The 23,332-nt window shown below is 34.6% G+C and overlaps 2 protein-coding genes across 6 annotated transcripts; one reads left to right on the top strand and one right to left on the bottom strand.

The window, feature by feature from the left end:
• The first annotated feature begins 258 nt into the window (after window positions 1–258).
• On the top strand, window positions 259–5,063 carry LOC115971937 (transcription factor EGL1). Of its 4 annotated transcripts, none has more exons than XM_031092047.1 (9): window positions 259–467; window positions 1,281–1,599; window positions 2,166–2,420; window positions 2,538–2,634; window positions 2,769–2,783; window positions 3,054–3,110; window positions 3,223–4,077; window positions 4,164–4,607; window positions 4,818–5,063. In XM_031092047.1, exons 2-9 carry the CDS (start codon window positions 1,493–1,495, stop codon window positions 4,887–4,889), a joined length of 1,902 nt encoding a protein of 633 aa, XP_030947907.1. In that variant the 5' UTR covers window positions 259–467; window positions 1,281–1,492; the 3' UTR covers window positions 4,890–5,063. The 4 variants fall into 4 exon arrangements, with proteins under 4 accessions (XP_030947907.1, XP_030947906.1, XP_030947905.1 ...); XM_031092046.1 differs by lacking the exon at window positions 259–467 and adding an exon at window positions 497–580; XM_031092045.1 differs by lacking the exon at window positions 259–467 and adding an exon at window positions 619–1,140.
• Window positions 5,064–11,100: 6,037 nt separating this feature from the next.
• On the bottom strand, window positions 11,101–16,527 carry LOC115971476 (GMP synthase [glutamine-hydrolyzing]). 2 transcript variants are annotated; one of them, XM_031091422.1, is made up of 7 exons: window positions 15,884–16,520; window positions 13,797–14,047; window positions 13,220–13,595; window positions 12,990–13,121; window positions 12,724–12,899; window positions 11,609–11,764; window positions 11,101–11,524 (listed from the first exon to the last, which is right to left on the bottom strand). In XM_031091422.1, exons 1-6 carry the CDS (start codon window positions 16,427–16,429, stop codon window positions 11,641–11,643), a joined length of 1,605 nt encoding a protein of 534 aa, XP_030947282.1. In that variant the 5' UTR covers window positions 16,430–16,520; the 3' UTR covers window positions 11,101–11,524; window positions 11,609–11,640. The 2 variants fall into 2 exon arrangements, with proteins under 2 accessions (XP_030947282.1, XP_030947281.1); XM_031091421.1 differs by having other exon boundaries at window positions 11,101–11,764; window positions 15,884–16,527.
• Between the last annotated feature and the right edge of the window lie 6,805 nt (window positions 16,528–23,332).

Below are 23,332 nucleotides of genomic sequence, written 5' to 3'. Positions count from 1 at the left end.
GTTAAGAAAGTAAAAACAAGAGAAAAAGTCCAGGCAAGGAAAGAACAGACAAGAGCTCTGATGAGGGGAGCAGTCAGCAAATAAGGGGTATTAGTTGTGCTTTTGATTTGGATAGAACATAATTAATAACCCCATAAATATCAACTGCCCTGTTTTGTTGGCTGTTGCTTTAGCATTTTCCTTTATATTAACACATTCTGATTCTGAAGTACACATTTTCTTCTACTACACCGACAGTTACCAACTAAGGAGGAGTGCAAGAAGCAAAAACTGAAAGTGGAAATAAGAAAAATACTTCAAAGTTTTCATAATCAAACTAATAACTATTCTTGTTCTTTTCTTTATTATTTCTTACCACATCCCACCATTAAAGCATATAGGACGACCTTTGTCACTGTTATATATTCATGTGTATCTCACTGTTACTTTATCACTCTCTCTCTCTCTCTCTCTTATTCTCTTCCCATGTAAGTTGGATCAAAACAATATTAAGAATCTTTGTGATGCTGTTCCTTCCTGAAATTTATTTATTTATTTATATTTTCTTTTTGGGGTAGCTCTAAAACCCATGAAGGAAAATGTGATTAAAGAAGTTCCACATGTTTCTGCACGTATAATTTTCTTTTTTTTGGTTTACCCTTTTAAACCAATATTTTTGTTTTTTTTTTCTTAAAGCTACTTTACTATTTCTATCTGTTTCCCATTAAAGACTGGGTTTTTGGAGCTTGGTCTGTGATGCTTGTGGTGAAAAACAAACAACACTACTTCACATAAAGTGGTCTTAGAGGACTTGGTGTAGGACCAAGTGTTTTTATTTGATGGGGTCGGTGAAATCTAGATCTTTTTAATTGGTTCTTAACTTGGTTATTGTGTGCGTTAGCTCTAAAGCAAAGTGAAAATACAGTGTTAATGTGGAGTTGCTCCCCACCTCTTGCTACCATTAAAGGCACTGTCTTGGTTTTGGTTATCTGACTATAGCTTACAGCTTTTAGAGAAAACCCAAGTACCCTTCCCCCGTCTACAATATTGGAACTACGATACTATTTCTCCTTTATCATTGTTTTTCTCTTTTCATTAAAGTGAGTATTCTCTGATTCTGTACCAAATAAGAGAGTAATTACTACTGGTCCAGTGATAGCGGTTTGTCTCTAAGCCACTTCTTTGCACTTCTATTAATAGAAACACAATATCAGCTGTGTGTGTGTTTTCTTTTGGTGAATTTTTTAGCCTTGTCTAGCTAGACCACGATGGTTTAGAGTTATGGTTAATTGTTGGTGCAGAAACCAGGGGACACCAAGAATCTGAGCTGAACACGTGAGTTTTGTTGTTACTCAAGAGAATATTGCACAACCAAAGGAACTAGATTTGGTTCTGGTGTTGGTGGATGAAGAATCAGGAACTGTATCAAGAACCCATTTACATCTTTATCAGGTTCTTTAGAGGGGTACTTGACTTTTGAGCTTCAGAGTTATATGTTGGAACTGGTCTCCAAATGGAGGAAAGAGTGCCAGCAAACTTAAAGAGACAACTTGCTCTAGCTGTGAGAAGCATTCAGTGGAGCTACGCAATCTTCTGGTCCATTTCAGCTAGACAACCAGGGTACTATACATCTTCTTTTTTATCTGTCTGTCTTTATCTTTTCTTTTTTTTCTTTTTTTTCCCTTGCGCTTTAATAATTTTTTTAGACTTAAGGCTCATTTTCTGCTTAGAAAGAAGTCTATCTTAGCAGAGAATTCTGTTCATCTCTCTCTCTCTTTTTCTTTTTCTTTTTTTAGATCAAATATTTTTCTTGAATTCTGTATAATTTGGCATAATGTGGATACTGTGCTGATGACACGGGTGAAATTTAATTTGCTTTGTTAATTTAAGCAATTATAATTAAGATTCATTCTTTGGGTTACAATTTAGCATAAGTTAGATTATGATCTCTTTCTGTAACATTTTGTATGCAATTTCGTTGTCAAGAAGTAAATTTCATGTGATATGTCAATTGTACAAGTATTTCAATCTCTTAGATATTCTGCTTTTGTGCTTATTAAGTCCTTGGATGATTACTTTTCGCCTTGTCTGAAAGGGGAAGTGCTTGACCAAAGGCTCTAATAGTTTTCTGGAAAATGCACCCTCTCATTGTTACAGTTCTTAACATGCTGTTGTTAATATAATAGGGTCTTGAAGTGGGGTGATGGATACTACAACGGAGATATTAAGACAAGAAAAACAATTCAAGCCATGGAACTTAATGCTGACCAACTGGGTTTGCAGAGGAGTGAGCAATTGAGAGAACTTTATGAATCCCTCTCAGCTGGTGAAGCCAGTCCACAAGCTAGAAGGCCTTCAGTGGCATTATCCCCTGAAGATCTCAGTGATACAGAGTGGTATTACTTGGTTTGCATGTCATTTATGTTCGACATTGGACAAGGGTAATTCTTTTTCCCTTAGAATCACTTTGCACTGCAGATAACTATGTTGTATTCTGTCTATCTAGATCTAGTCATTAAGCCTTTACTATTATCAATTCTTGCTTCAAATGTTCTTAGGTTGCCTGGAAGAACATTAGCAAAAGGTCAATCAATATGGCTATGCAATGCCCATTTTGCAGATAGTAAGGTTTTCAGTCGCTCTCTGCTGGCAAAGGTAGAGGTTGCTGTTGCCTGTTGGGACTAATTTATTTCTAATATAGCATGCTCCAAATTGCTAAAGAAACTGAACCTATTTTTTTCTGTTTGGTTTTGATTCCATGATGGACTTGTAACAACTGTCTCCATCAGAGTGCATCTATTCAGGTACTAATGAGGTTTCCTCTGCCCTAAGTTATATGCCTTTATATTAACTTTATTACTCTAAACTCTAGAAATAAAATAATGTTCAAAAAATTCTTCCTAGTGTTAAGGAGGAAGATCATAAGAACTGTTTTGGAATTCAAAGATAAATTTTTATCAATGCTTGCTAACTGAAGAAGTATATTACTCATACTAAGTTATATGCCTTTAAATTGACTTTCTAACTGAAGAGCTATATATATTATTCATACTATCTTCTGATTTAACTTTCAGACTGTAGTATGCTTTCCATTTTTGGGAGGTGTGATCGAACTGGGCGTGACTGAGCTGGTAACATTTTGTCTCACATTCCCACTTTGACGTAATTATCTTTTAGAAATTTCTGTTTTGTACATTACATACTGATAGAAGTCCTTCTTCCTCTTTGTGATTTTTTTTGAAGGTTCTGGAGGACCCTGGTTTCATTCAGCACATTAAAACTTCTTTCTTGGAGACTCCATATCCCATAGTTTCCAAGAAATTTGTGGCTGCAGGAAACACAAGGAATCACAGGAATGTTGCTTGTGCTGTATTTGATCAGGATATTCTAGACAACAAATTAATTCATCTAGGATGTGAAGAATTAGATATTATTTCCCCCAATAACAGTTCAAACGGGTTTGAAACCAATCTACCAGCAGAGGATTCATTAATAGTTGAAGGGAAGAATGGGGGAACTTCTCAAGTACAAAGCTGGCAGTTCATGGATGATGAGTTCAGTAATTGTGTCCATCATTCCATGAATTCTAGTGACTGTATATCTCAAACTTTTGTAGATCATGAAAAGGCTGTCTCTGCTCCTAAGGGTGAACTGCTGAACAACCATAGTTTGCAAGACCTTCAAGAGTGCAATCACAAAAAAATGAATTCACTGGATCTTCTAAGTGATGATGTGCACTATCAGAGTGTTCTTTCATCCCTTTTGAAGACTTCCGACCAGTTGATACTTGGACCACAATTTCGAAATTGTCATCAGGAAACCAGTTTTGTCAGTTGGAATAAAGGAGGTTTAGCACATTGCCAGAACCCAGTAGGTGGAACCCCGCAAAAACTATTGAAGAAGGCTTTGTTTGAAGTTCCTCGGATGTATGTTGGCGACTTGCCTCAGTCTCCAGAAGATAATGGCTACAAAGATGGAGCTTGGAGACCGGAGGCAGATGAAATTGGCATGAACCATGCATTAGCTGAGAGGAGGCAAAGGGAAAAATTAAATGAAAGATTTTTAATTCTAAGATCAATGGTCCCTTCAATTCTCAAGGTAGTTGAAACTTAAAATTCCATCCCTGCTACTTAGCAGTTGACAATAATTACTAATTGGCATGTTCTTCTATCTTGTTTATGCAGGATGACAAAGTAACTATACTAGATACTGCAATAGAATATCTGAAAGAGCTTGAGAGAAGGGTTGGGGATTTGGAATCTTGCAAGGAGTTGACAGAGGTAGAAGCAAAAACAAAATTGAAACCCCAAGATACTGTAGAGAGAACATCTGATAACTATGGCAACAACAAAAGTAATAACAGCAAGAAGCCACCGATAAACAAGAGGAAGGCTTGTGACATTGATCAAATGGAGACTGAGATAAATTATGCTGTATCAAATGGTGGGTCAACTGATAATGTGATTGTCAGCATAACCAATAAGACGGTTCTAATTGAGATGAGATGTCCAGGGAGGGAGGGAGTGCTGTTAGAGATCATGGATGCAGTAAGCAAACTCCAATTAGATTGTCACTCGGTTCAATCATCCACCATTGAAGGGATTATTTCATTAACCATTAAATCAAGGGTATGAACTAAGATTCCATAAAATTTCAGTTTGTTTTGTTCTTGAAAAGAATAAACCTGTTTTACCATATAGTTTTCTTAACTATGACCATTTCTAATGAGCCTATTTTCTAGTATGACACTAAACTCTTCCGATGTTTAAATACAACTTTTATGGTTAGGTGCTATTAACAATTGACTCTTCTAACCAATGTATATTTGTTTTGTGCAGTTCAAGGGATCAGCTGTTGCATCAGCAGGGGCGATCAAACAAGCTCTTCAGAGATTCACTTTGAGGTGTTAAAGCTTGTTTTCTCCCTAGAAACTTAGGGCTGTCTTAGAATTCGCTTCAATTGTTGTATAATATGTATTGTCGAAAGGTTCTTTGCTGTCACAATCAAATCATAACTTCTAGGAATATTTCTGCAGGTAGAGAATAAACAGAAATAAACTTTCTAATATATAGTTTTTTTCATTAGTTTGTACTTAACAAAACTTGACCAACAATCTTAAATTTATGATAAGAGTAATCCATTCCCAAAGAGGTGTGTTTTTCTTTAAAGTGACATTAACCTGAGTCAAAAGCTAGAAGGAAACAAACCCAAGTAGGCAGGAAGTTAAACAAGTACCCAAACTGACAAGGGGTTAGAATCATAATGATATATATTTTGAGCATACATAGATTTTGCACATTCAACTTTAATGACCCATTTGGATTGAGGGGGAAAGAGGGGGAGTAGAGTTGGTCCAAAATTAGCTTATATTCAGCCCACCCTACTCTACTCCTCTCCACTCACCCTTCTTCCTCCTCAATCCAAACAGACCCTAATAAAGTACTTGGACAAAGCTCTCTGTTAGCCATTTCAAAATCCCCCTAGCAAGTAGCAATCAATGCCTGCATTCTTTTAGTGTATAATCTATATAAAATAATTACAAATGCATACAAATGTTTAGGACAAAAGCTCAACCATAGGAAAAGCATCACTCATAGTGAAACATATATATTATCATGAGAGATACCCCACCAAAGGATCTAATGGACAAAATGGGGTTGGCAGCGTGATTTGCACATGGTTACTATGCAAAGAGATAAGACATAAAAAACTTGGTTGGTAACAGTGTATAGCAGACACAAAAGAAAAAGAAAGAAACATATAATCTACAAAAGGTGTAAGGTTTGTTTGTTGAAGCCCTCAGCATGGAAAGTTGGGAACCAATACTTTATGACTTGTATAGAAATTTGAGATGTCCTCATTAGTCATTACCATGCCCGTTTAAAATTTCAGTATTTATGTAAAAAATTGGGAATCTGCATGTGCTTAAATAGTGAAATCGATAATGATAATCCCAAAACTAAGCAGAATATATAACTAGAAGTTGCTATGATTTGAAAAGGAAAAAAGAAAAAGAAAAAAGAACTCATTTTATAACTTCAAGGTTGCTTTAATCCCCCTACAAATATATTTAACTAGGACAAGATTAGCAACGTATAATACTGATTTCACTTTACCCGGAAAGTAAAAGTGGTCTCACTTTAAGCAAAGTAACAACTCATTTGGATAGTCAAAAAGGAATGAAATTTCAAAATAACCAATTAAATATAGTATAAATGAAGTATTTTGTGAGTTGTGTGATATTAAACCATGGTCCTCACTTCCTGTGTGTGTTAGTCTAAGTCTTTCTCAAATAAAAAGAAAAAAGTATTTTGTCTCTAACCTTTACATCTTATATTAATTTGATTTCTGACCTTTCAATTATGTTAAATTTGGTGTCTAACCTTTCGATGTTACGTCAAAATTTCAAAATAATTGATTAAATATTAGATGGAAAATGCTTACATAACTAATAGCTCAAATAAAAAATTATTTTTCTATCACGTCAATTGACATTTGTACTACCACGTCATATTACACTAAAATTAAATTTATTTAAAAAAAGAAAAAGAGCTTAGAGATCAAATTATATGCACATTGTTATAGCTTAGGGATTTGGATCAATTAATTCTATCTCTATTTTCCAATTAATTAAATATAATATTATGTGAAATTATTTTGTGCACTTGGTATCCGTTTCGAACAGTTTATTTAGCTGAAATTGAAATATTTTTACTGAAAGTGTAAAAAAAAAATGTTAAAAAAATAAGTTGAATAGTATCAAAAAATACAGTGAGACCTATGAATAGTAGCAAAAATAAACTGAAAGTGGAGAGGAGCTGAAAAATTCAGCTCATCCCAAATGCACACTTAGTGTGAGTTTGGATAGCAGTAGACCTAGCGTTTTGCGTGTCTACGTTTTTTTGGCTGGGTCCCTTACACTGTTTACGGGACCCACAAGTACAGATTTCAGCAAATATTAAGTTAAAACTAGGTCTCATGGCACTATTCATACATTTAAAAATTATTTTGCTACAATGTTTTTAGTTTTTAGTTTTCAATTTTCAGTAATAAGTACTGTAAGGACACAATTATTTAACGGCCCAAGAATGACGTTGGGCTCGTAAGTAAAGGACCCTAACAATATGATATGTAGAGAGTGGGCTTGAAAACCAGGACTTTAGTCACAGGTTAACGGTTTGACCGGGATTTCTGTGGGAGCTTCTCTATGGGTGGAGTTGGCTTGACTAGCTAAGCCTTCCATTAGTGCGAGTTGCAGGGTTTAAGTCCTCGGACAGTGTCCGAGGAACATTGTACCCCTCCCTTTTTCCCCTTTGCAGGATTTTTCCTCCTCCCGGGGGCCTCCTCCTTCTCCTTCGCTTTCTTTCCCTTTTATACTAGTGTCTGTTTCCCCTTTCAAGGTCCACGTGTAAGTTTTACTTTCTGGGGTGCAGACCTGTCCTGTCAACCCATACCTAAAGTGGTTAGGGGTCGTTGGAAAAGTTAAAGGGCATGGTTTAGAGTATGGGCTTGTCAGATACAGGGTTCTGTATCACGATGTTGGCAGCTTTCTCCCTTGTTCTGCCCCTATACTGAGTTTGCCCATTTCTTCAGGCATTTCATGAGATGTTGAGCATGAGGTCGTCCTCGGCAATATCCTCATGCTCCTTTTGGGATTTCATGATGCGTCCTCGGCAATAGCTCTCCTCGGCTTAGGCCTTGGGCCCTAATGTAGAGTGGGCCTGGGCCATGAATTCTTTGGCCCCACAAGTACTATCTAAATAGACCCTTAGTCTATTCATATTTATTCATTTCATGCAAAGGTGGATCATATTTGCGAATCTAACACATGAGATATACATTTATGTGAGAGTGAAGCATGATACATTAGATGTACAAATGATTTCTTCACACAAATGACTCAATGGGGATAGTATTTTCCTTTAGAATCCCTTACGTCCCTCATATTAAACTCATACTATTTCCTTCCTAAATAAGAATTAGTATAACTTTGCTACACGGATTGGAACTTAGGTGAGCCAATCTTAATTCTTAACTGTCCAAATTCAACAAATTCAAAATTTTGTTTTTGGTGGAGCTTGTGAGCCACATTGTATAAGTTTAATTTTAGATTAACAACAATCCATCTAAGTTTTTATTTACTTCAATGAGGATAACACAAAATGTCTCCTAAACATTTGTTTATTTATTCATTATATACTATACATAAAAGATGTTGTGCAACCACATTTTAAAAACAAAAAGATGATAATATTATGTGATAGATGCAATTAATTATGGTTTTCTGAACCCTAGATTGTTTTATTCCATAGGCTGATGCATGCGCATTTTTCTCATTCTCAAAAGCAGGACTAATCATAGGCCTGCTAAGTGCTTATTACAATTACAAGCAAAGCCATAAAGGTGAAATTATTTTTTCGGTGACATAGAGATTAGAGATAGAGCATCCTTTAACTTAATCACAAGGTCATACCCGTGTTAAAAGGGGCACTTAATTATAACCTATCAAAGTTTTTAAAAAGATGTGGAAAAGACCATTGAGAATATCAATGAATTTTTTACCTTTTCTTTTCCTATTTTTGGGGAAAAAAAATGATTTTCAAAGCAACCAAAGACGTGAAGAGGAGGGGAAAAAATTTAAAAATAATACTCCCTCCGTCCCACTTTGTTTGTCCTCTATTCTATTTTTAGATGTCCCAAAATATTGTCCTGTTTCTAAAAATAAAAGTTATTAATTTACTAATGTTCTTATTATACCCCTAAGGCTCATTAAGAATAACTATTTTTAAAAAAAGCTGATAAAATTATTTAAGGGTAGTTTTGTAAACTTATACATCTTTATAAGGCAGACAAGACAATAAATGATGTTCCCTTAAAATGTTTGACTTTTTAAACAGGACAAACAAAGTGGGACGGAGGGAGTAATAATAAGAGCAAAAGTCCAACATTAGAGTCTAGACCACCAAAGGGAGGTTTTTTGTTCTTCTTTGTGGTCTCAAAGGCAAATTCTTCTTGCCAGTCTTCTTTTTTCAAAGTTGAATCGATTGTCTTTTCACATGGATGGCCCGGAAATGAAGCCTTTTTGTTTTCTTGTAAATCATGAATTTGTCTCCATTACCTCTAATTTTCAGTCTAATCTCTATATTCATTAGAGTTAAGTGGCAATCACAGTAACAATCTTTATGCTATGTTTGGTTAGAGGAAAAAGAAGAGAGGATAAGAAAAAAGTATAAGGGAAGATAAATGAAAAATAAAGGGAAAAAATGTATTTGGATGTAAAGGAGAAGAGAAATAGAATGTATTTTACACTTTTATCCTTTTATAATTTATAAAGAAATGAGGATATAAATGTAATTTTACATAAAAAGTCAAAAAAAATTTAGGGCATAAGGGTAATTTTATAGATTCAAATGGAAAATAAAAAATAAAAAATTGGTGAAACTCAGAGAAATATTCTCTCCCCGTTTTATTTTTTCCCTCTCTTCTCTTCTAATCAAACAAATTACAATGAGTCATCTCTCTTCCCTTCTCTCCCTTTCCCTTAAACCAAATATAATCTTATGAATCATTGTGAATTTTAAGATCTTACCAAATTTTTTAATCTGTCTAACGGATACACTAATACATTTAATCTAGAAAAAGTTCATTTGCCCAATGATAAGCAAGATCCTCAAATTGGGGCCCCAATTAAGGTCCTTTCATACCATGATTTTGTGTTTTCTTCCAACAAAATGATGTAAGTTGCAATTTGTTTCTACAAAGTAGGCGTGAAAATGAGGAAAACATTTTCTCCAAATCTCCATAGTCAAAGCAATTATTCTAATGAAGTAGAGACAAGAAAACAATTGTAAAAAAGGGGATCCACTAAATAACACACAACACAAATAACACGACCGCCCACTCTTATAAACAAGAATTCATGGGTGATCCATTCACACTTTTAGCCCCACAACGTTCATGTCCTAATTGGAAATCAAAACAAGTTTAACATATATTTTATTTTTTGCTGAACATGTTGAACATAATTTCTCTCACTAAGAAATGCCATTTCTTACGACACAACCAGGTGAAATTCCAACAATTTCAATTGTTTTATATAGTTAAATCAACAAAAAGCCAAGACATTTAACATACATGCTACATAGTAAGGCTGGGTTGCACTAGAATTACAGCCTTAATCCAAGTAAAAGATTGGTAAATTTTCTGGGTTTACTACTCTCACAACTTCATCTGGGGCCAAGATCACCTTCTCATTATTAACGAACGGAACAAAGCCAGAGAGAGATGGCCTACAAAGTGCTTCAGAATAACTTAGTGCTCAGATGATCTCAATTGCCATTGCTCTGCGCATACATCGGATATCAAATGTCAATAGTCAACTATTAGATAACTCTCACATGGGTTGATCATTTGGAGACCACCCTAACTCATCCTCATGGACCATTGCTCTACTACTCAAGTCAGTGTGCTGTGCACTTTAAGCCCTTTCAGACTCCTTTTATTGCATTCTTCAGTGGCCAAAAACTTACCATCCTCAAATACAAATGATGACAATTATAGACTATTGCTATACAACTCAGAAAAGTTTAACTTAATAACCATTAACCAAGTCCATGACTCATTGATGTAACTTCCATATTTCTCTTTTATAATTCCATCACTTTGCCTCGATATTCTATACAGAAATCTGGAATCTGTACGTTATTATATGCCAAAATGCAATAGCCTGTTCGTTAGAATGTTGGCAGAGAGTGTTGAGTTTATATAAAAAGAAATAGATGGTAAATATTTGTAACAGATTATGTCGTTGCAAAATAATGCCTTAATTAGAATTGATAGAAGTAGTTTCAACTCTTACATATTAACACCAAAATATATACATTTTTTGAAAAGATGGAATCCAAAGACCAACTTGACTATATGTCAGGCAAAGAGAGAAAGTGATGGGGAAGAGACTTACGGTTGCCCAAATTTATATATATATATATATATATATATATATATATAAAAGGCATGAAAAATACCATGTTAATAATTTCTAACGGTTGTCCAAATCTAACACATTTTGTGTATGATTATAAGCTATATAATAATCAACATGCTGGTGAAACCACAGCCATAAAGGGAAGACTCAATTTATCTTACACATGTGCTTATTGGGAACTTGAGAAGCACTATTCCACATTCAGCAACAGAGAAATGAAGGTGGCAACGGGTACACAGCTCAGCCCTAGCCAACACAGTTCTTAATGTTATATATCACAACTCTAGAAAAATATCAAATAGAACCGTGCCTACGTTGTGTATAAAACCAAAATTTGCGCTCACATATGCAAATTAAGCACAAGAATGACATACTTCTAAAAGCCAACAAGATTTCAAAAACCAACACTGACTGCCAAAATGTAGAACCATAACTTATAATCATTAAGTTCCACAAAAATATTTATGTTGTCCATTACCAGGTAATATTTTCTATGAGCACAGACCTCAGACCAAATCACTTGCACCATAAATCCAGCTTGACAGATCCCTTCCAGCCAACCTTAATAATTTTGGAGGAAATAATTAAGCCTTTCTAAATGGTCAACACCTAGATCCATGTACAAACATGGGGATTATAACTCACTTCTCATTAAGCCGTAAGCATTTGACATGGCATCATTCCCACTCAATTGTTGATGGAGGCTTTGATGTAATGTCTTGAACAACTCTGTTTACCCCCCGAACACTGTTGCAGATCTTTCGCGACACATCATCAAGGAACTTGTGCTCAAAATAGTACCTGGAATTTCAAATTTTCAAAGGCGGGAGGGAAAAAATAGTGTAAAATACAACAGAGAGGAGCACTTAAAATTGCACAGATGAAAAAAAGATTACAACCTTAAATTAATTTTCTGGGAAGATTGCACAGCAACAGTGAATACAATAGTGTAAATATTTTCTTAGAAAGTAAGCATGCAAGAATATTCTTAAATTCAACATGAGGTACTTAATTGTCCACTACCATGGATGATGGTATACATTATGGCAAGAATGGAGCATAGAAGGGTAAGATAGTTGTGGGAAGAGATGGGTAGGCTACATGAGATGAGGTGACACATCTAATGTCCCGTTCATCACCTGCACCATCTCACTCTCACTTGTTGCAAATTGCAATTACCAGTCTTGAGGCAGAAGGCAAAAAAAAAAAAAATATATATATATATATATATACACACACGCCAGACCTCAGTTTCACATTTCTAGAATATATGCCAATGTGCATATATGAATACAAATCTAACAACAGTCAAGCTGCTCAATCTTGAGCTGTCTAAATGGTTGAAGACCAGACCAAAGTCTTCGTATTCTGCTAGCATTTCCAACCTATGGATTAGAAAAAAATAACAAAACCTGAGGAAAAATAGCAACCTACAATTACAATGGAGACTCCATGTATAAGCCATATATGTATATGTAAGAAATTCTCAAAAGCTTAAGTGCTTGACAGAAATGGGGCCACTCTTGGCCACTCTCAAAAGCTTAAGCTCTTTCATAATTTACAAACCTCTAGGGTACTTTCCTACACACATGCATAACTAAAGGGTGGTAGCTATGAATCCTAGAATATTCATCTATCCAACAATTGACATGAAAATATTTTCAAGCAGCCACATTCCCAACTTATACAGAAAGGGTTGCTAGAAGGTATAAAAAAAAATGCATAGCAGCAGAACATAAAAAGAACAAAAAAAGGTTTACCAATCCGCTGTCATTCCATCTTGACTGGTAACAGCTCTCAGAGCTACAACATGAGAATGTGTTCTTTGATCACCTTGAACTCCAACTGATCTTACTGGCAAAAAGACAGCAAAAGCTTGCCATATTGAATCATAAAGCCCAGCATCCTTGATTGATTGAATGAAAATCTCATCGACCTGGAGAGGAGGGACATTCGTAAGAGATGAATATCAAAAGGTAAACCAAGATAGCCAATAAGTCCATGAATGGATAAAAACCATATATACCTGGCGGAGGATATCTAAGGCATTGCCTTGAGTTACATCACCTAACACTCGTACTGCAAGGCCAGGCCCAGGGAATGGATGGCGCTTTAAAAATGGCTCAGGAACATTCAAAATCCTTCCTAGTTGGCGGACCTTTAAACATTAAAAAGTAACAGCCAAATAACATCAGATTATGACAAAAATCATGCAGATAAGTACATACAAGCAACTTGGAAGGCTGAAATGGACACCTCATCCTTAAATAGAAGTTTAAGTGGTTCAATGAGCTTCAATTTCATGTCCTTAGGAAGACCTCCAACATTATGGTGGCTCTTGATCGTATGGGAGTGGGTTCTTCCAGATCCAGGTGGTGGGCAAGATTCAATTACATCCGGATACAAAGTCCCCTGGACCAAGTAAGACGGCCTTTTTCCTAGTTTTTGCTCCAACTCTTGGGCAAAGTCATCAAATATGGAAATAAATTCCTTCCCAATAATTTTCCTTTTTGTCTCAGGATCTACCACACCTTTCAGCTTGCTAAGAAATTGATCCGTCGCATCAACACAAGTAACTGGTAAATGAAGATCACTTTCAAATGTTTCCATCACACGTTCTCTCTCCTTATACCTATAGGAAACAGAAACCATAGTCTTAAAAAAAATAAAAATAAACCTTGTGACGAAGAGACACAAGAGATATATTAAGGTCTATAACATATACATAAATGTTTGACCAGTAGTATTGTGTCCTCTATTATATAAATCTTTGAAAAGACATGGAACTATTTATCTTTTTGGTACTATAGGAAAAAGCTGCTTGCTCTGTTACCTCAATAAACCATTGTCAACAAAAATACAATGAAGCCTATCTCCAATTGCCTTATGGACAAGAGTAGCAGCAACGGTGGAATCCACACCACCTGATAAGGCACATATTACATGATCTTCAGGCCCCACTGTACCTTTGATCACTTTTATTTCTTCATCCATAACATTTTCCATCTTCCATCCAGCATTGATTCCACAAACCTCAAACAGAAAGTACCGCAGTGTCTCCATTCCTTCGGGTGAATGTGTCACCTACACAAGATTCAATAATCTCACTTTCTGATAGGAACTAGAATTATGCCAGTGCAATGCATGAGTTAGTTAAAATTTAGATGTAAAATAAAGAAAAGATCACAAATATTAGTGAAACCCATCATTTAGATAATTAGGTCAAATAAAGTAAGATCACAAATATTAGTGAAACCCATCATTTAAATAATTAGGTAGAATAAAGAAAGATCACAAACATTAGTGAAATCCATCATTTAAATAATTAATAAAAAATGAACTTAAATTATATGACAGAAGCTTATCATGTGAGAATGATTTTTTTTTTTTATCAAAACTAAAAATTATGGTAGATGAATAAAATAATAAGAATAATTTCTTTTAAAAATTTTCAAACTTCAAATGATGGAATTTTAATCAAAATATTAATTCAAACTTAATAGAGCTTCATCAAGAGTAGAATTCACTCTATACTTTTGATGTATTTATAATATCATAAGGACTCTTTTATTATGCACATAGCAAAAGAGGAGGGTAACCACTTGTCATAACCACGATTTTTAAGATCCACCTTATATATATATATATATATATAATGCCAGAAATTGTGAGGAATTCTCCACATACTAGCTCATCAGTAACAAACGTTATTTAACATATGACAGATAAAATCAATTTTCAATACATCCAGCAATTATCCTGCCAAAGTTCCTTTACTTTCATCAAGTTTTAATTGGTTGATAACAAGCAGAAAAGGCGGCAAATATTTTTTTGTCCTCACATCCATCAAGCTTTCTTGCCTAAAGCAAATCATGCCAGCTGCGTAGCTCAATTTTCAACCCAATTAAATTATATTATGGCAAGCCTTCCACTAAGAGATTTACACAAACACTATAAAATCCAAAATCCATTCTGCCACATTAAACCATGAAAGCTAGAGAAACCTACAACTCCATCCATTCCAACTAAAGTACTTACCATACATCTAAAACCCCAAAAAACCTTTTTTATTTATTTATTTATAGATATTATAAAATTTCAACCTATAGTGTCTACTCCATAATAATTGCTCTTTATCATCATTGCCAAGACAACAATTAGTTTGTGGTGTAGGCGAGGGTTCAAACCCCATATTTCTTATTCAACGACTAGAGACTTTACTAATTGAGTTAACTTGAAAAGACCCCACGACATCAAATATACTTCTTAGAAATGACAATATCCCTTTCTCAATCCATTAAAAATTAAAAATTAGTCAATACAAACAAACCAAAAATAATTTCAATAATAACTAGTAACTAATCTGAAAAAAACAAACACAACCCATGTAAGTATAAGTACTCGCAAAATTAACATGCCAAAACCCTTTTCAATCACGAAATCAAAGCAAACCCAATTACTTCCATCTTGGTATTATAGGAACTGAAAGTACTCACTACACATCTAAAACCCTCAACCCTCCACAAAACCAAACATACTTCTGTAAAAATGACAATATTCCATAGCACATTTCTTAACCCAGAAACTCAAATCTTATGAGCCACTTTTTTTCCCTAAAAAAAAAATCAAATAAGCAAATAAAACACACCGAAAACAATTTCTTCAATAACTACTTCTATGCACAGAACAAACAGAGCCCATGTATGTAAAGTAACGTGCCAAAGACTTTCAATTACCATAGCAGAGCAAACCCAACACTTAAACCTGTTCCTCCACAAACAGAAAATAACCCAAAAACACATTCAATCACAAAAGCAGAGCAAACCCAGTTACTCAAACAATGCATGCATATATCTCACAAATTCAACAAGCAAAACCCAATTACCATTTGAAATTCAATCACACAAAACCAAATTATACCTCCGGATGGTACTGAAGGCCATAAAACCTCTTAACCCGGTTCTCAACCGCAGCCACCGCACCCTGCTGGCTCCGCGCAACGACTTCGAACCCATCAGGCAACCTAGCCACCTCATCCCCATGGCTCATCCACACAAGCTGCCTATCCCCAACCCGCTTCGACCCGTAAAGCGCGGCGCTCTTCTCCACCCCAATCTCCATCCTCCCATACTCCTGCTTCTCTCCGGCCCTGACCTCGCCGCCGAGCCTCTGAACAATGAGCTGCAGCCCATAACAAATCCCCAAAACCACGACGCCGTTGGCCTCCGCCCATTCGGGGAACCCAGGCGGAAACGAAGGGGAATCGGGGGTGTGGACGGAGTGGGGTCCACCGGAGAGGATGACGACGCGTGGGTTGAGAGAGGTGATGGCTTCGAGCGGGGAAGTGCCGGAAATGCAGAGGGAGAAGATGGAGAGGGATCGGATTCTGCGCGTGATGAGGTGGGTGTATTGGGATCCGAAGTCTAGGATCAAAACGAGGTCGGATTTCACTGCATTGGCATCCATTGTTTTTTTTTGGGTGGCTAGGGTTTTAGAGGTAGGGTTATGGTTTAAGGAAGAGAGGCAAGGCAATGAGAATAATATTTAAAGGGATATTTTTATTTTAGTGATGGTGCATTGGCGGGAAGTGGGGCTAACAGATTCGATACTATCATCAGCCGATTTTGCTTTTTCTTATTTCTGCCAAATATGTCGAATAGCATAATTTAAGCAAAATTTTAAGGAAAAAAAGAAAAAAAAAATAAGCACCATGGCAAAAATTATGTAACATATTTTTAGAACTCGAGTTTTCAAGTAATATGGGCTTTTTCGCTTGCGAGTTGCTTGGAACCTGAATTCCAAAAATGTATTATATAATTAAATAACTTTGTTATGATGCATTTTTGCTAAAATTGTGTTATTTGGAAAATTTAGCTTCTTATTTGAGTTTATTATTGGCATCACATTTTTATCTATTACTACAAACTCAAATTTCAATTCAAACTCGAGTTTTCAAGCAATATGAGCTTTCCTACTTGCTAGTTGCTTGGAACTCGAATCTAAAAAATATGCTACATAACTAAATAACTTTGTCATGATGCGTTTTTGCTAAAATTATGCTATTTGGAAAATTTAGCTTTTTATTTGAGTTCATTACTAACATCACTATTTTACCTATCATTAACAATTTATCAAATCAACAAAACTCTTCTTTTTTTTTTTTTTTTTTTTGGTCAAGTTTGCTGTATAGGTAGACTTCTCGATTTATTATTGGTAAGTTTTTATTATTACTATTATTATTGTTAAGTGAAAGTTCATCTTTGTTCATTAACAAAATTGTGATTATATATCAATCACAATTTACCAACTCAACAAAGATTATAAATTGACTAATTGGGGTGAACTAGGATCGTTCTAGCCCTAATTCATATCATGAGTGAACCACATTCGTGCACTTGATGGTTTGAACTCAAAACGTTAGTTCACATTATTAAATCAAGATTTGTGTCAAGAGTTTTGTAACTCGATCGATTGGCATCTTTTAGAATTTGCAATGGAAACATTCAAAATTTAAATTCCTCGTCTTCCAACTATTGAATTAACAAATTTAAAAATATATATTTCAAACCGAGCCATATTATATGGGTTTAAGCATTCAAGAATTTGACCATTCTATTTGAATAATTTTTTTTTTATTATTGTTTGTGATATAACTTTTTAAAGTTTGTACCATTTTCGTAAATGTAATTTGTGACGTATTTTTAAGCAAAATAAATAAATAAAAATAATTTCATCCAAATACTTTTTTAACAAGTAATAGAAATTTTATTGATTAAAGAAAAAGTAATTCATATTTACAATGATGAAAATAAATTACTTGAATCAAATACAAGAAAATCAATAAAAAAAAAATTATAAGAGAATGTTGAAAGAAAAAAAAAAAAAAAAAAAAGGTAGTACACAGTAAAAAAACCCAAATCTAAGACCTCTCAAACAAAATCTTGATTACCAGTGACTTCAAATTGTCCAAAGTTTTCCCAAGAAGAATGTTTTCCCAACTAATTCCTCCAAGCAAAAATAAGAGATGCAACCATCTTTGGCATCACTCACTAAATCCCAAACAATAGGAAAACTTCACTCCACAACCCATGAGCAAATTCACAGTGGATCAAAGGATGACAGGCATATTAAAAGACATGTGGATTGAATGAGCAATTTTATTTTTTATGGATTTAATTATTATTAGGGTAAAGTACAAACTACTCCTTTAAAATTTAAGGTTATTTGAATTTTATACCCCAAAATTTCAAAATTTAGATTTTACTCCTTAAAATTCTATTCTATTTGCATTAGCAATCCCTCAATCTATATTTTTCATTAAGTGCTACATAAATTTGCTACTGAGTGTTCAATTTGTCAAATAAAATGATGCTACACATTTATGTAGCCTAAAAAAATTTAAATAATTAAAAATGAAATGGAATAATAAAAATGACATGGCTATTAGATCAAATAAATAAGTGCAACATGCTTATGTGGCATTTAACAAAAAATATGGATGAAGAAACTGCAAACATAAACATAATAAAACTTATGAAGTAAAATTCAAAATTTTAAATTTTAAATTTTAGAATGTAAAATTTAAATACCCACAATTTAAAGCTATAATTTACAATTTAGCCATATTATGATTTGTGGTTCGGTGGTGCAATTTACGCTGTCAAGTGTCAATGACTCATAAAAGACCCTTTTATACTTTTCCTTGGGAATGAGAATATGCTGGGGGATTTTTATTTGATTCGTTTTGCATACTTGCCAAATTGGAGGTAGTTTGTACCTTTTACTTTTTTCTATGGCTTTTTTTAACTTTTAAAGTTGGTTTTCAGGAATCACCAATTTATAAACACAAAAAATTTCACATTAGACTAATATGACAAATTATTATTAATAAATAAAAAAAGTAATGTAAATGTTGATAAAAACTAGTAAAAACTTATTGATTTAATTATTGTGAAAATTTTTATGGACATAGCATCGTTTGTTCTAGGAATGAAAATAGTTGAGGTGATGGAATTAGCTGCTTTTGAATTTGAAATTGATGGACTAGATCCAAATGGGTGACTCTGCCACTGATTTAAGGTGGTTGTCGTATCAAAGATTTTTCTAACAATAAGTCTTGTGACATAATAAATTTCATAATTATTCAAATGACAAGTTTGAATTGAAAATTGATATTAAAATCATAATCACACATGAAATGCACTCAGAGAATCTGTGAAATTTATTGCAACTATGGTATGGCATTGTTGTTTCTCTAATCTCAATAAACAAAATTGTTTATTTATTTATTATGTATTTCTATTATTTAGAAGAAAGATATAGCTATTTATTTCTTTAGGTTAAACAAGATAATGTCAATAAACAAGTTAATTGGTGAGATTTTTTTTAATGGTAAATTTGAATGCATTAAAACAGGATCAAACAATTATTATTATTTTTCATATTATTTATCAATCTTTGACAGGAGCTTGTGAATTATAGATCGGTTTTTGAGACGATATATGAGAAGCTAAATTTAATGTGAAAATGCACTATTTGATTTATATATATATATATATATATATTTATTTATTTATTTATGGGTAAGGAAATATGTGAATGGTGGGGGATTTGATAGATTTGCCTACTTCTGCCAAAAGGAATTAAAAGTTATACCTTTTGCTTTTTGAAAGTTTGTACAGCTGGGGTTCTGTTCTTCTGCGAGTGGAATGGGCTGAGAGGGCTGGCATTAGTTGTTTCTAGACTTGAATTACTTGGTTTTTCATAAATTGGAATTCCTATGTGTTGCTTATTTGAGAGTACCATGAAAAAATGGCAGTAGTTTTGTAGCTTAATTAGCGTCTCTCGATATACAAAATATACAAAATGCTTAGAGGTCTAGGATAAAAGGGTTCAAGCGCACCAAAATAAACTCAAAAGCCCAAAATCTGTGTTTTTTTCTTTTTCAGAGTTGTGGCAGAAAAATTCTGTCCTTATTATACCCATCAAAAAAAATAAATAAATAAATTTGTGTCCCTATATTTTCTCTAAAAAATTTTCAGAAATATAACTAGAAATCTTACATTTAGTAACATATCCTTATATTTTATTAGCAGATTTTTTCAGTACATTATTATCATGACTAAAAAGGCATGAAAGTTCCTCCTTCAAATCCGTGGTTCAAGAATCTCGGCACAGTGGGCATTGGTACAGTGATTCGGGACCATGCAGGAACGGTGATCGCAGCCCTCAGTCAGCATCTGCACTTGCCGGTTGGGTCCCTTGGTTGGAGGCTGAAGCAAAGGCGATGGACGTAGCGGTTTCGTTTGCATGGGATGGGATGTTGGTGTACAAGAAGTTATTTTTGAAACTGACTCCCACGTGATTTTCACTGCTCTGTCGGGCTCCACCATTCCACCAGCTATGGTGATTGACGTCCTTGAGGAGCATCCAGCAGAAGTTGCATGATTTTAGTCTTTAGACGCGTCAAAGTCCAACATGTGAGGTGACAGGGAAATAAATCCGCACATGCCTTGGCACAACATGCAAAGGGTATCCATGGTTTTGTAACTTGGTTGGAGGAAAGTCTACCAATAATTGAATCTCTATATGTACTTACCCTTTACGTAATAAAAGTTTCAGTCTTCCTATCAAAAAAAAAAAAAAAAGGCATGAAACCCAGCCCTCTCTAGAATTTACTCTACAATTCCCAGCCCTGCTTGATAAACATAATGTCCCCATTAATTATCACACATTATGGATCGCATCGTAACAATAAGGTTTGTCAACATACATTCTAAGAGCATAAACATAGGATTAACAAATAAATCTGTGTATTACTTACAACTTGAATCTGATTGATATAGGCAGACTTTCCCATGATCTTCTTGTGGAAAATGGCCATTCCTCATTGCAAGGCTCTCTTCTGTTATTGGGCTGTAAAACTCTCCCCCCCGCCCCCACCCATGACATGACCCTCAGAAAAATTTGTGAAAATTGACTATGGCTAGTAACCTACATGTTTATAATGAAATATGAACCACCAATTCCCCGTAGCAACATCCTAAGACAAAAATTACAATATATAATCAGAAAATATTTAAAAATAGTAATTCAAATGTTCTACAACATATATGAGTAAAAAGAACGGGCAATTTTTTTCACCTGGTGTAAATTGATTAGCATGTCATTTTGAGGACCATTGTAAGTAGATGGTTGAAGAGTGAGGCCAAGGGTAATGTCAGAGGTAAGTTGTATAAATCCTGGGCAAAGAACATTGAAGCAGCCAGTTTACAAAGATATCGAAAGGGACAACAACAATGGTAAGAACACATACTAGCAAAAAGAATTATTGTAAGACATATGGATCAACATGGAAAGTAACCCAAAAGAAGTCAGGAAATACTTGGTTAAAAACTTACATCCAGTAGGTATATCGCCTGCTGTTGTGCTTATCTTTAACCTGCATAAGTGTAAAGGCAATAAAAGATGATAAGCATTAAGATATTAATATCATGACATAAAATTTAAAGCAAAAGGAATGAAGAGTTGTGTCTTAAATCCAACTAGGTTTATACATGGATTACAAGCTAGTTTATAAAAATGGAGAGATTGTCAAGGATTCTCAGGAATATCTTAGGATTGTAACTCAAATTTTGAACTGAGCATTTACTCAGAAAGAGGGGGAAAAAGTATGCAGTGATTATTTACTCCTCACCCAGCCAGTGTACTGTTGATTTGCTTTTTAGGACCATTCATAATTTTCGTACTAACTATGCTAAATTGATCAGCTGTTTTTCGTATACGAGTGATGCAAACTAATTTAAGCAATGAAAGAAATAGAGAAATCAAGTCACCAATGACTCGGAAATTTTGGCGGGGGACAAGAAGTAGATCACAAGAAAATCTATTGGCTTTAGTGGAGTTGGCTTTGTCAACGAAAAGCTCAAGGTGGATTGGGCTTTCATGAATTGAGAAAGTTCAATAAAGAACTTCTTGGCAAGCAAGTATGACAACTTCTACATAACCACGAATCGTTGCTCTATAGAGTTTTAAAGGCAAAATTCTTTCCTAATCGGATTATCATGAATGCAAGTGATAAGCAAAGGGGATCTTTTGCATGGAAGAGCATTCTCCAAGCCCGTAGAGTTATTAATCATGGTGTGGTTTGGCGGGTGGGTAATGGTAGACTAATAAAGCCATGGAATCACAGCTGGCTGCCTGAGAAGTCCCATCGGCGTTTAATCTCATCTAGAAATCCTTCTTTGGAGGATATAACAAAACTCTCTTAAACCATCCGCACATAAGTTTCAAGGACCTAACAGCCAAGGTAATGGACTTTTAACAGGAATTTTAACAAGCTCATGGCTACTCAAGACCAATACCATCCATGCCAACACACTGTCAAATGGCAACCACCAGCTGTAGGCACCGACAAAGAAAATTTTGATGGAGCAATTTTTAAGGAGGAGCAGCGGGCTGGTTTAGGAGTGGTTATTTGAAACTGTAAGGGTGAAGTATTGGTGGCACTGAGTCAAAAAGTCCCTTTTCCACACAATGGGATGTCCCTTTTCCAGTGTCAAAGCAATAGAAATTCCAAGAGCCTTGTAGTTCAACTAGTTGGCACCTACTAATGTTTCTAACAGAGACACCCATGGTTCAAATCCTCCACCCCTAGTTATTGAATTATAAAAAAAAACTGTTGAAGCAGTTGAAACTTTAGCTGCAGGATGATCTCTGAGATTAGTGAAAGAACTGGGGTTGGGTGCTGTTACCATTGAAGGAGACTCTGAGATAGTAGTTTGTGCTATTCAATCATCTTTACTGAACTGGACTGCCTATGGACTTATCATTGCAAATCACAAGCTCTTGCGACCGCCGAGTTCATGTCTTTTTTCTCATGTAAAACGCCAGGAAAATGTTGTGGCTCATGCTTTGGCTAAGAAAGCTCTAGATGCTCATGACTTAACTGTCTGGATGGGTGAATTACCACCAGATTTGATCTCTGTTTCTCTTCAAGACTTTAATCAACAAAATCAGCTTACCTTTCATCTCAATTTAAAAAAAAAAAAAAAATCTATGTAAATTGAATTTATATGGTTATTTTTCTAAAATTTAAATTAGAATTATTAGATTTAGAATATGACATTCTTGCTTAAGTTTAGTTGTTTTAACAATAATTGAAACAAAAACAGCTAAAGCTAAGAAGAAAATATAATAACACATGCAATCAAGAATATAAAACATAATTTTATACATGATTTAATCAAAATAATTAAATATTTCTGAATTAATTCAAATACATTTATATCCTTTTCTTTTTATAAATTAAAAAAAAAAAATGTTACAACAAGAAAAGGGAGATTCAAACCAATAAGCTACACAAGGCTC

Source organism: Quercus lobata, chromosome 12 (genome assembly GCF_001633185.2).
Source record: "Quercus lobata isolate SW786 chromosome 12, ValleyOak3.0 Primary Assembly, whole genome shotgun sequence".
In the NCBI taxonomy this organism is placed as follows: domain Eukaryota; kingdom Viridiplantae; phylum Streptophyta; class Magnoliopsida; order Fagales; family Fagaceae; genus Quercus; species Quercus lobata.
Note: the sequence above shows the minus strand (reverse complement) of the source record. Positions and strands in the feature narration are given on the sequence as shown.

Coding starts and splice junctions, on each gene's coding strand:
- LOC115971476 (XM_031091421.1), bottom strand. CDS start 16,429: ATGGATGCCAATGCAGTGAAATCCGACCTCGTTTTGATCCTAGACTTC. Junction 13,122..13,219: donor AACTTCTATTTAAGGATGAG/GTGTCCATTTCA, acceptor TAATGTTTAAAG/GTCCGCCAACTAGGAAGGAT. Junction 11,765..12,723: donor GATGGAATGACAGCGGATTG/GTAAACCTTTTT, acceptor TTGAAATTCCAG/GTACTATTTTGAGCACAAGT.
- LOC115971937 (XM_031092047.1), top strand. CDS start 1,493: ATGGAGGAAAGAGTGCCAGCAAACTTAAAGAGACAACTTGCTCTAGCT. Junction 1,600..2,165: donor ATTTCAGCTAGACAACCAGG/GTACTATACATC, acceptor TTAATATAATAG/GGTCTTGAAGTGGGGTGATG. Junction 2,421..2,537: donor ATGTTCGACATTGGACAAGG/GTAATTCTTTTT, acceptor AAATGTTCTTAG/GTTGCCTGGAAGAACATTAG.